Genomic DNA, 13,640 nt, shown 5'->3' on the forward strand with positions numbered 1-13,640 from the left:
TTTTCCAGACACAAGCACGAATTCCCTCTACCTTGTTTAAAGCCAGCCGGGAGCTCAGCAGCTGCATTTGTCCAGATGACTCAGAAGGAGCTCATGTTTGCCTACAAAAAGTCATGTAGAAACTGAGCCTTATGCCAAATCTGGTCTGCCCTTTTTCTTCCAAGCTCATCTGCCACTGCCTGCAATTGCCCAGCCATCTCCTCCGCTCTTGTGGTGGGATTGGATGACAGCACATCCTCACTGTTAGCACCACTTTCTTTTACAAGCTTCATTCCTGAGGTATTTGAGCACCTCATGGTCTTTTAAAAGATACTACAGCAAACCTCGGAGCCGTTCTCATTCCTCAGAACCGTGACTCTGGTTTTGCAAGGCTTAGATTTTGAAGGCAAAATCTGCCACTTCTCTGCCTGCTAAACAGCACCATAGTGCTGCTCCTGGGGTTGTGCGTGGCATAAAGTGCAAACCTTCCCTGCACTGGCCATTGCTAGTCAGCAGTGCACTTTGGCAAACACCACGTGGATGCAAACTGATGCCTCGCTGGATGTCCCCCGTGGGCTCATAAACACATACGGTCTGTGTTATGGGAGATGAATGAGCTGGTCCTAATTGAATTCATATGTGGTACGTCATACGGCGGTTCTCCTTCCCCTCTCCTCCCTCCCTCCAGAAATGAAACGTGTCCGGATCGTCTGAAAAATGGTGCGTAAGAAATACTCTTTAGTTAAAAGAGCATTAAAAAATAACTTTGATATACATTAATTACCAATTTCATTTAATAGCATATTGAACATTGTAGCATTTATAAACAAAAGACAATCATAAAGCATTATTCTGACTGTTAATTAGCTCTATTTATTCTCCAGATTAGTTTTTAAATATGCCCTCTAGATGCCACTTGATACTAATTAACAGAGTTACATTATTATCTCTCTAGAAAAGCATTTTTAATTAAATCTAAAGCAATTTAAATTAGCATGATTTTTTACAGAAATTAAACTCTGGTCAGATGCTTAATTTAGCTTTATAAGACAACATCTGATGACATGCCAGTGTCAGTTCTCCCAAACGCCTTGACATCTTTTTTGGAGATTATTTTCTGAAGTTTTGTTTCAGGGAAACTTTCCAGTATATTCCGGTGTTTAATATTTATGATGGATTCAACCAATTTTTTTTAAGACTAAATATAGATGGGAATCCACATGCATTGCAGTGAGCTGAGATAAAAACACAAAAGACGCATTCCTGCAGCTTACAGGCTTTCGCAGTCCCTGGCATTGAGTGGTGGAGGAAGGTTTGCGTGGGAGGTAGGATTGCATGGGCTGGATGCTGTCCCGTTAGAAATTAACCACGCTTTTTAACTACTCTTAAGATTACCATTTTGCTTTGCAATAAGGATGGGATTAATCATAAAACCACAGGGTCCCTTTTCTGTAATAGAAGAATACAGGGACAAAAATTGCTCCCACTCTGGGTCCCTGGAAAATGTGCCTCTCACTTAGATATTTATACTACCATAGCGTAGACTTTTCTTCTAATATAGCCTAATGATAAAAAATTTGGCTAAAGCCTTTCCCTCTGGCAAACACTAACTAAAATAGCTGTATTTAGAGCGGGGTAGGACGCCTGTCATCTCCCAGTATAAAGACTGCAGGAGCTTCTCTGCAGGAGACGTGTGACCCAGCCGCCACACACTGCAGTCCTCCCCAGCACCACGGCTGGCTAAAGCATACCTTTGATCTCGCCATCCCCTTGCATGCCCTCCTTTCAAATAATCAGCCAGTAGCTCTATTTCTACCTTGTAGCTTTTTTCCGCTGTAACATATTCCTTCTGGGCGATGAACCATGTGGAGCATGCAAATGCTGACCACAGGTTAGACTTTCAGGAATGTTAGTTTGGCAGCATTTTTTTTTTCTAGTTTCTCTCCAGGTGCCTGGGAATGCACCTGAAAAGAGGAGTCAGCCGTTGAAATGTTATTGCAAATTTATTAATAAGTTTGGAGTAATTAATTCCGAGGCACATTTTCAGCATTTTATTTATGAGCTGTATTTTAAGGACTTTAGAAGTTTTAGTGGAGGAACACCAACAATAAAATCAACATAGCCCAAGCTTACAGTCAATGAGATCACTGCTGATTGTCTCAGAGAAAGCTCTTTTGAGTGGGAGGGTTTGGGTTGGGGTTTTCTGTTGCTGGGGGCAGAAGGAGTAACCTGCTCTGTATCTGCAGAATACGAAGTGCTGGGTTTCATTACCCATGGAAGGGTTAAAAAAGCATTTGCAGTGTTCTTCACTTTGGACAAGAGGAGAACACGATTAATATGAATGTGGTGAACATAATATGTCTGTGTAAGCTGTCTCAGCTGGCTCTAAAGCTTCACATCTACAAGCATTTTCAGGGAGCCTTGTATTAGCTTGATCTGGGAGGAACCCTGCAGAACTGTGGCTGCAATGCCAGCCTGGTTAAAGGACTCTGTTCACATTTCCTCAGTATTACAATTTTAGTAGCTTCTTGGCATGTCCTTTCTAGCTTATGTTTGCAGCAATATTTACAGCAGAGTAACTTTAATGAGTGCAAGAGTAGTTATATTTCATTAAAATAACCCACAAAGCTATTTGACTGGTACCAGTCATTTCAGAGGGTGGTGTAAGCTAGAAATTTAACAACTTCCAGGAACTACCACCCATTTTTGCTGCATGCACCCTTTTTCAGAAGCGATTATTTATGGGTCAGGACACGCACGGTTGCCCTTTACAGCAGCCATTGTGATTTCAAAATGGCATTTTGCTGATTTGTTTGTGGCAGAGGGAACAACTTTCGTAGCCAAGTGTTGAAATCAGGCCTGATCCAGAGAGGAAACGGAGCTTTCTGGCCTCACCATTGAGTCTGCTGCAACTTTACACCTGAGGATAAATGCCAAGCTTGAATCTTTGTATTGTGGATTTTGTACGTTTTCCTGAAAAACATGTTCTTACTACAGGTCTGTAAGTAGCTTTTTTAAAGGAGAAATGGTGCTACAAGACTGATTTCTTAGCAAATTGAAACATTTTCCTACTATGATCCTTTTCCTTTACAAAGGCAGTGGAGAGGAAGTTGCCTCTGACCCAAAGATGGCTCGGTGCTGCCAAAGTGCGGCTGTGGTACCTTGCTGGGGTACCTCGCTGGGGTACCTCGCTGTGCTTCTGGAAGCAAACGCTGTGCCATCAGCCTGGGGACAGAGGCCTTTCCCAGTTCATCCCATTGCAAATGAGCTCCTGCTTGCTCAGGCTGCTTCAAAGGCACCTGGGGGTAGCAGTTGCTCCAAAGCTCCCTTCTGTCCTCTCGGGAAGAGAAAAGAGCGTGCCACGACCGCACTGCTCACGAGGCTTGGACAGGCATTTGACCTTTTGCTGAAGATGTATGAACTTCTTTAGGAAGCAGCTACGAATATTCACTACACCCTCCCTATAGGTAAATTACGCAGTAATACTAATGCAGTCCCGGAGCAATTGCCAAGCTGTCGTGTAGTCACTGGTCCTGCGGAAAAGAGACAGAGAATAAAATGAGGAAAGTAGGGAAATACGCAGAAGAATGAAGATACCAGGTTTTAGCACTGGCACTGGCAAGACTGGAAACAGCCTCCACTGTCTGTAGCGTTCAGTCATGGCAACAGAGTTTCATCAAATTTCTTTGCACTCATTGCAGAGTTGTGGTGCTGGAAAAAAAATATGTTCAGCAAAATTAAGGAGCAGCAGGGAAAAAAAAAAGTGTTTCCTATCAGTGATTAAAGCCACGAGAAAATTCTTTTTTGCTCTCAGTTAAGTATTGCACTATTGCTGTATCAACATAAAAGTCAGGTGTGAAAAAGTGATTTAATCTGTAATCAGCAGTGACAAAGAATTAAAAAACTATATAGAAAAAAATTATTTGGTTGAATTGGGTGGGTTTTTTTTTTTCCCCAGAGGCTGGGGTGGGATTTCTGGATGCTTTCTTCCAAATAAAGTTTTTTTTCCCATTGTATAAGGGAAGAAATTAAAATGGCCAGATCTGGAGCAAACATACAATTCTTGAATGAATACTTCTGATTGCTTTGCTGCCTTGAGGGCAATAGGCATAGACACTGTTGTCCATTCCTTTTAATGACAAATTCAAATAACATTGCCCTCCTTTTTCAAAATCCACTCACCCAGATTGTAAACTTGTCTTTTGTTGGAGGGAACAATGTGTGTCGGGAGGGAGATATGCTGAGAAAGTTTTTCTTGTGTTTGCTTTTGCTTCAACGTACATTCCAGGCAAAAAGGATAGCATTTATGTAAAGTGTATAGACTTCTAGTCCGGGCTGAAATGTGTGTTCAGATTGCGTTACATTAATCCTGATTAAGGAGAAAGAAGAATCATCCACCATCAGATTAATATTGATTAAATGTCACAAGGATTATGAAAGAAACATACTGTACACTTACCAAACACTGAAATCAAGTTTAAAAGTGTGGCAGATTTATATTTTATTTCCTAAGTGTCTTCCACAGCCTTCACAACCTGATCTGTTTGAAGCTCACATAATACTCTCCTTGATAAATTTCCACTGTGTATTCCTACTTCAGGTGCTCTCCTGAGTTTCTTTGCAACTTTGCACAAGAATGCCAAGAAGAGCTTCAAAGGAATTCAGTGGTGACATTGCTATTGTTGAGCTGCAGAAAAAGTGTTGAAGGACCCCAAAACTAGTCAAGAAGGAGATATCTAGAGGTCAGCATAAGTTGTAGCAACCCTTCTTCGTATGTCTTTTCTCAGTTTGGGTGCAAGCCCTTCTGTTCTTTTCCATTATTCCCTTTATATTTCTCAGACATTCAACCACTGAAGCTAGGCTGTTGAAGATCAACGTGTGTCTACAGACACATACATCACTAATAACCCACATGCTCATCTTATTGTTTGCAAGTTTTCTAGCTTAAAACCAGGCTCCTTTTATTTCTTGGGACTATGAGTCAGGTAACTGCTTCTCCTCCACCCGGCGGAGCTGGCGGTGCTGGAGCCACAAGGAGTTCCCGTCTGGCCTAACTCAACCACAGCCCAGTGTCTAAGGGTTGGATCCCCCCCATGTGCATACAGTGCCAAGACCAACATCTAAAATATTCTAAATAAATTATATTACATTTTTATCATAAACACCTTTGTTGATGCTGCACTTGATTTCATTACATAGACTGCCCTTAAAAGAAAAACTGCCCAACTTTGACAACGAAGGTAGGCAGGCAGACAGACCTCTGCAATGAACTGTTTTTATAGTATCCTCGAAAGAAACATGAATGAAGCTTTATGGCTTTTGTTCAGTGCACTGGCTTAACCTAGCCAGGCTATTATTGTTGGGCCCTGAAATGGAGCTCTTACTGATTTCAGATTTGATGGGATTCAAGGGGAGCAACAGCAATTACTATGTTCATCCATTTAAAAACATAAATTAAGGATGAATAAGGCTTTTAAAGCTAGGAATTAAAAGAAGTGGTCACAAATCATTTCTACCTATATTGTATTGGATTTGCTTCCTGGACATCTGTTTGCACAGACACCTTTCTGAGACTGTCACATATTACCCTGATGAGACCTACAGAGCAGAGAACCTTGTCAGACAGATGTTTTCATGAACAAATTGCTGAATGTGTCCTGGTCAAGAATAGTGGGAATAGAGGTAGTTTATGGAGGTCATCAGCACACTATACATTGCCTCTTGACTGTAGCTAGAAAAAAATCATAGCAAATCCTTCTCCCCTCATTTGCACAGTGCTACTTTAAGGCAGAGCACTAAAGAGAAGATACACTTAAGCCAACTTAATCACCAAGATCGTCACAGGGCTCTGAGACCCTAATTTCATTATAAAGCAGTGATATACAACACTAAAGGTGTACTGTGGGTCTGGAATTATTACTAAAAGAATACACAGAGTGGGAAAGAAATGTGTTGTCTAGGAAGAAAAGAAAAAGGAAAGCGGGGAATAGCTAACCAGGTGCATCTGCACCTGAGCAGAAACCTGATTTCTCTCCTTCGCTTACTGTTCACCCCCAAGTGCTGTTCAGCTGATTGCCACCTACCCTTGACAGCAGGAGCATCAATCATTAGTCTAAAAATACCTCTTATTGCATTGCATTTGAGCTCTTCTTCTCTCCCTTCCAGCTGATAGCAGTAGAAGCCTAGAGCAAGTTTCGTGCAGAGGGAGCGGTATGTGATCAGTATCTTGGCATGGTGGCTGGAGCCCAGTTCTGGCCAGAGGAAGCAGAGATGGCCCTTGCCTTTGCACCAGGGAAGGTGCCAGGACAGTGTCGTGCAGCTCAGGTACTTCTGCAGCACACAGGGAAGGCAAGAGGCAGCTTGGAAAGCTGAACTGTTGATGCCCACTTTTCTTTGGTTGGATTTGTTGCTGGTTAAGAAGATGCATGTTCCAGCTGAGATTTGCTCCCTTCCTGGGGCTTTCGTAACTCCTCTCTCCCCTGCGGAGCTGCTGGCATCCAGCCAATGTTGAGCTCACACCAGAGCCTTTGCCTTGGCGGGGTGTTAGTAATCTCCCAGTCTTTTCTCACAAAGCTCATGAGATTGATCAACCAACTCCACATTTGGATGAAGAGGGCTAATGCTTCAAAAGGCACTCTTCAACAGGAGGCTGGCAGACCAACGTGCACATACAGAACATGATGCTTCTGCTTTGTTTCAGTGTGAAACTGGGATAAAAAACCGCCTTGTTTTATGCTATGTCTTGGATTCATGTCGCAGAGCAAGATGATTGCCGAAAGCCCAGCCCACTGGCTCTTGTTGCTTCCGTGTTGGAAACAGTGAGGGCAGATTGCTGTGCCAGGCACGTGCTCTGCAGCAAGAAAGGACAGTGTCTTCCTATGCAAGAGCTGGAGCTGTTCAGAAGATGCAACAGACCAGTGGCACTGGAGGCTCCTGTGGCGGGTGCAGAATGGGAAGAGGGAGGTGAGATGAGGTCCAGAAGCTGGATGTCGCTCCAGCAACTTACTTGCAGTGGTCCAAACCGCAACCAGGCTTTTCTCCTGCATGTGGCAGTAGGCTTCTAAGAAACCACTAGTGCCAGAGAAAATGCAAACTCTTATTTGGCAGACCTGTTCTCATGCAGTCTTTCTTCTGAATCTCAAATGAAAGAAGAGAAAGAAACAAACAAAAAAAAATCCCCAAACCCTGAAATTGAACTGTAAATGTTCCCTTGCCATAGGACTCTTGATTTTTGTTCTTGCATGAAGTGAACACATATAGGGGTCTTTGACATTTGTGCCCCCACACCTTATGCAGTAGAGGGGGGGGGGCGAAACCACTCTTTGAGTGAATCTTTATGATGATTCAAAACACTTTAGGTAGATCCTGTCATATGCTTTATAAGTTCCTGACTGATTGTGTGGAATTAAGTTATTGGGCAGAAAACCAGCTAATGGAAACACATTGATGAAATCATTTTTGAGGGACATTAAATGGAACTTAAAATAAAGCTGAAATGGCTTTATGGATTTTTCAGTCAAACTGTTTATGAACATTTATCGGTGGTAAATTACACGGTGTCAGAAGAGGGAATCAGTAGGTACGGCTTTTAATAGAAGCCTCTCTGATATAATACTCTGAGAAAGAATAATTTATTGCCTAGGGATGTACAGTATAGTATGTTTAAATACAAATTATATGATTGTTTTCTCCTAACTGTCTTTGGCTGTTTGCAGGTAAGTTACCCTTAGCAGCAGCAAAGAGTCTCATAAGATGAAAAAAAAATATTTTCAGTACTTTGCAATGAAATAGAAATTTTGTATTACGCATTTTTCATGGTAGATAGTAAATGTTTTGATAACAGACAATTCAGGAAGTAGAAGCTGTGTTGTACAATAATAAATTTAATTTACATTTGCTTTATACTCAGTAAAGGGAGAAGAGGGATATAGTAGCTTTGATTGAGAAGGAAGACTGTAGCAGCTAATTTTTGAACTGTTGGAGCTGTGCATTGATACCATTTGCCAAAACCCATCATTCCTCAGGTAGAGGACAGTGAAAATAAGACTAGGGGAGTGCAAGACTAGAAGGCACTTTCTGGTCCTGCAAACCTTGTCCCCTGGTTTTGAGACGCCACGTCTTATAGTAATGAGTTTGCCAAATCTGCTAGATTGTCTGTCCCATCTAACTGAAAAGCTCCCATTTTTGCTCCTCTTTTGGCTAGAAAACACTTACTTTTCTTCCCAAATATAGTTGGGACCAGTTTATTGCCACTTGCTCTCATGCCAACATTGGCCTAGAGCCAGTAGTTGTTTTTCCTTCATGTTATTTATCCTCCTAATGTATTTATACACAGCATTCATATCCTTCCGTAGTCATCATGCTGCTAAGCTAAAAAGCCGACTCCTTCCAGTCTTCTTTTGTAGGATAGACTTTTTCTGTTTGTGCAGTCATGACAGTGTTTCCTTTCTGTACACTTTCCTCACTGGGGATGAGCTGGGGGCTACATAGTAGTTCAAGGATTCACTGATGATTCTTAAAATAATGTGATTTTTTTCATGTTCCTGTTAGACTTGCCTCTTACCTTTCAGTTTAATGTCACGTTTGCCTTCCCTTTGGCCCTGTCCCGCTGCCATGAATCATGAGTAGCACTCAGCCTTTATCCAGAGACATTCCCATCCTGGAAGCATCCAACACAGACAAGAAATTTTTACTACTTTCTAAGAACATGACCTTGGACTTCATATTTTCAAATTTCACCCTCTCTCTCTTCTACTCCCTGAGGTCAAACATTTGTTTCTCCATGACATCCCAGTTCTCCTCTGCAGAGCCAGAATAGCCCGATTCAGTGTCAACAGCACATTTCCCTCAAACATTCGTTCTTTTTTTGCCAAAGCCTTTAGTAAAACCACTACATGAGGTCACTTCCTCCAGCCTAATGCCTTCACTTTCAACGCCATCCGACACTGATGATATCACAGCCTGGCTAGGGACTTCCATAGTGGCCAAGAGCCAGACTTTGACACAAATGTCCAGTGTAGTTGAATCTGTCCCAAGGCAGTTGTTTCCATCGGGAGGCACTGCGGGAGCTGCTGATCCCCCAGGCAGAGACCGAGACTCTTCAGCGTAGAAGAGAGAGGACTGGTGGGAGTGGGCACATTTGAGGTCTATAAAATTTCCAGTAGCACAAAAAGAAGAGGATGGTTATTTACTGCTTTTTGCAGTCCAAGGCAGAACAAGCATCCAGTGAAATCATGAGGCAGCAGGTTGAAACCAAAAGAACTTATCCAGAGTAATTCATCTGTGAGCCCCCTGCACAGAAATGGGGACACTTAAAATGATGATTAGGTGAGGTGAGGAAAGCTTATCAGTGTCTCTCCAATGCCTGGATGACACGGCCAGCTCAAGGAGTCCCTCAGCTGCTGACAGCCAATGTCAGGGGAGGGATGTCTCGGTCCCGGTCCCGAGGCATCCCCTCGTGGCTGATGTCCTACTCAGTGACAGGGACAGGTGGCCCTTTGGGAGATCTTGTGTTCCTAAAACAGAATAATAAGAAATGATATTTTCAAGGCAGGAAGCCTTATCAAGGCAGGTAGCGTCCACTTCTAATTCATATCAAAGGAGAGAAACAGAAGGATATGGAAATCTCATTCCTGTTCCCAGTGCATAAGGGACTCTTCCATGGATCTGGGAATAAAGAAGACAGGAAAAGAGGGTTTAAGAACTGTGTGTAGGGAAAGGAAAACAAGGAGATGGAGGAAAGGAATAGCAGGCTTTTTTACTTTCAGCCTTTCTGAATTGACTGCATTGGAGTCTTCGCTGGCTTTGTTTCCAAAGTTGCTTCCTGCATTGAAATTAAATAATGAAATCCTGGAAAACCCCAGGTCGTTAGAAATATGCTAAGTTTCTCCTTATTCTGCAGCATTTCTGGTTACGTGCAGATCGTTATTTTGGGCTTTGCATAACTTAAGTAGCTGACAAAGTGGGTAAAAATGAATTAAAATTACCAGCATAAAGTCACCATTTAAGCAATACAGGTGGAAAGGGTTTTATTGTGTAGATATGTGCAGGCTGTGACTTTTGCTAAGTTTTATTGCAAAGCTAGTAGCCAAGGCAATTGTGTGGGTAAGCAGAGACTTAAATCATTTGTAAACTGTTGAGAGAGGACGGATCTGATAATAATAACCTTCATGGCTGGCAAGTTACAGCTGCTTTTGACAACTTGTAATGATGAAGGCTTATAGTAAAGTTAAGAGCTATATATCTGTATTGTGTCATAGGATCAATTTCAATTCCCAAGTATAAAGCTTCAAACTTTAGACTGCTTTTATCATCTTTGAGATTACTTTGTTTTTCTCTAGGTTAAAAAAGAGTGGGGGTTTTTTATAAATGTTAGGAGTGCTTATTTTCATTCTGATTTTTTTTCTTTAACACAGTGGGACAGCTTAGTTTTAATTTATTTCAGTGCAAAGAAAGTGTAGTCTTATTGAAGCCACAGGTGTTTCTCACTTACAGCAGAAGTTACAGAAGGATGTTGTGTGAACATGTTTTGCATCATCTTAGAACATTTTTTTATTCTATAGTGGTGACTTCCAGACTGCACATAGGTAACAATTATGATAGCTCGTGTTAAGAGAGATCTCAAACAGTATATGTAAAAGGTCTCATCAGGATCTGTAGTTTGCACCAATAGCTTTATCAAAGAAAAACTTACGGAAAAAAAAAATGCCACTGGTGCTGTTTGCATGCTGACACTGAAATTGCCGTGATGAATACAGATAATGAATGACTAATTGTTCACAATGCATCTGAACACAAGACCACAGGTCTAGATTTAGGAATATAGGTCATATTTGCTCACTGGGTAGGTAGCTATATGTTAGAGAACATGAACATTAATTTCTAGTGCACTGCTGTGTGTAAGGCAGTTAATACCCGTCTTAGCTGTGTTTCAATTGGAAGTTTCAAGGGGAGCGAGAAAGTGATGTTCTGCAGCACAGAGCATCAGTGACAGCACTTGGGGACTCCTGTGCCCCAACAGAGTATTTTAAAAGTGGAATGAGTTCAGAAAAGAGCAATGAGAAGTCCAGAAAATCTGCTTCACAGTGAATGATTCAGAAAGCTGTAACTTTTCAGAGAATAAAAGAGGCGGTTGGGGTGGTTGGGTCACCGTCGGTAACTACCTACAGAAGGTGGAGGGTCTGCTCACGCAGGGCCGATTGGCTGGCACGCGAGGGCACGAGAACATTCAGTGGCTGAAAGCTGAAGTGAGACCAATTCAGATTAGATGCACATTTTTAAATTAGAACAATTAGCGGAAGGGCTTACCAGAGGATGGCATGGGCTGTCTTTGTCTTAAAATAATGAAACTGGGAGAGCACATCTTTCTAGAGAGACACAGCATGGCTCGGTCACAAATACGGACCCAATGCAGGGATGGCTGGGTGAAATGGCCCAACCTGGGCTATGCAGGTGGTCACGTAAGAGGATTGCAGTGGCCTGAAACTTAGGAAAGCTGTTCATGTTGCCTAGCAGTTTACAGCTCACGATCTAAAAACACTCAACAAATGAGGATAGTGCTGCCTTCCCCACCGTCTCGAAGAGAAGGGGGAAGTGAGCAGAAGTTAAATGACTTCTGGGTCACACTTCAAACCGGTGGCTGGGCTGGGACTAGAGCAGAGCCTGCTGCCTGCTTGTACTGCATTTCATCAGGTGGACACCTCCCTGCTTTTCCCCAGGCAGGAGCACAGCCTGACCTGAGAGACGTTTGCAGTGATTGACCCAAAATTTGGTTTTCTCCTTTGAGTATCTCTCAGAGCCCAGCAAAATAAATAATTTCATGACATGCATCCGGGTTCATTAGTGAGGGATGTAGCTGGATTAGATGCCTGGTTACCAAGGGGGTATCTATTCCAAGCTCCCTGCATCAGTTGGGTCGGCAAACACTTCCTACAGTCAGGGCGCAAGCAGCTGCTTTTACAGCCAGAAGTGCAGTTTACAGGCAAATCCCGGTTGCAATCAAGGCAACCAATTTCAGATGATCAAGGTCTGGCTTTTCCTGGGGACAGAAGGGATGTGTGCAAGAGAGAAATGGGGGCAGGCGACGGGTTAAATTGCACCTAGGTATGATTTGACAATCACTCCCGATAACAGCTTATAATGTTTACAATTTGTCTTCTGTTTTGTTTTGTGATTTCAGGAGCAGAAGGCACAGTGTTCCCTAAATCTATAGAAACTCCCAATGTCAGGGCAGACCCCTTCAAGGAACTAAGGTAAACTTTGGAATATGGTTTAACGGTAACTCAGTGGCGCCTTGTTGGAGTTGTGCGTACTGCTGGGCATCGTTTCTGCTTTTGCATAAGAGCTTGGGGGTTCGCTTTGGAAGGCATCACCGAGGGGATGCCGTAGAAGAGAAGGGACCTGCTGTGTTTGCATGTAGTATGACCGAGCTAAAGGCAATCACGGGTCATGAGAGCATAGTTTCTCCTCTGTAACATGCTCTGCTTACCCTGGGCTCAGCCTTTGGAAAGAAATAGGGAAATCTTTTCCTGGTTGTGCAGGCAGGTACTGGAGTCTGTGCTGAATTACAGGGAGTAGCAGCAGGAAGGATAAAGCTCTACAGCATTATCTGTCTTGCAGAAATGCAAACCCTCCCTGACCTACACAGAGTCTAGCTGTGCATGCATGTAACTCCTGACACTTGCAGAGATGCCTCTTGCTGACAGCAGTGTATCAGGAGGGAATAAACAGCACATCTCCTGAGAACCAGCTTTGCCCTCAAGCTAATGCTGGGCATTATATTTATTTTATATTAAAAAAAAAAAGTGTGGCACTACAGGTTAGTTTGGATGACTAGTCTCTGAAAAGAGACTAATCATATGGCCCAATTAATTATTGACTGAATCTCCTGATAACTTCTGACCAAGAGGGCTGTTGGGGTTTGCCATCAATGCTCTAATTATCCTTCCTTAGAAAAAGAGAGAGAGGGAAAAGGTGAAAAAATCTCCAGGACATCTTGTCCTTAGGTCTTGGGTTGAAAACTCTCCTTTCCTGTAAACTGCTGGGGATGAAGCAATCTTCAGACAGCTGAAGTTGTCCAGGAGCGCTGCAGATTTACTGCAGATGCACCAAGATGGGAGAGGACCTCTCATTAACTCTCTCTGCTCTGATACCAGGGATAGTTATGGCCTAGCTAGATCACCGTGGAAGATGAAGAATATCCTGGTTGCCTTCCCTTGGATCTATCGCTATCTTTCAGTTTCTCTCTGGAAACGCTCTAATTGTTCCCATTTTGCACTATGGGGATCATATGTCAGACAGGAAGTGCAGTGGTGGTGTGATTCAGTTTGTTATGAAAGTTTGTTCTCTTTCTCCACGCAGTGACTTTAACCCTGCCTTGTGGTTTTCCCAATCTTGGTATACTTCCTTTAAAAAAAGAGGAAGCGGTCTTTGCTCAGCCTGACATGCAGCTCCAGGGTCTGCTGTGGAGGAAGGAGCTCCAGGAGGGCAGGGTGCAGCGGTGCAGAGCACACATACCCTCCGTTTCTCCAGGCCGAGCAAGCAAACAAAGCAGTCAGCGGGTGGGTGGATTTGTAGGTGAGGTTCAGGTGACAAAGACTTTCTGGCACAGCCCATGTTTGCTGAAATTTTCAGCAAAAAAAAAAAAAAAAGCAAGATCGTGG

At 42.9% G+C, this 13,640-nt stretch overlaps 1 protein-coding gene across 7 annotated transcripts in view; it reads left to right on the plus strand.

Annotated features, from left to right (window-relative positions):
* Positions 1-13,640, plus strand: part of SGCD (sarcoglycan delta) — a 358,768-nt gene that overhangs the window by 303,606 nt on the left and 41,522 nt on the right. For all 7 annotated transcript variants that reach the window (XM_076350312.1, XM_076350308.1, XM_076350309.1 and 4 more), the window contains one exon: positions 12,158-12,230. In XM_076350312.1, the coding sequence (XP_076206427.1) occupies positions 12,158-12,230 (73 nt within the window). The remainder of the gene's footprint in view (positions 1-12,157; positions 12,231-13,640) is intronic.

Source organism: Aptenodytes patagonicus, chromosome 12 (genome assembly GCF_965638725.1).
Source record: "Aptenodytes patagonicus chromosome 12, bAptPat1.pri.cur, whole genome shotgun sequence".
NCBI lineage: Eukaryota > Metazoa > Chordata > Aves > Sphenisciformes > Spheniscidae > Aptenodytes > Aptenodytes patagonicus.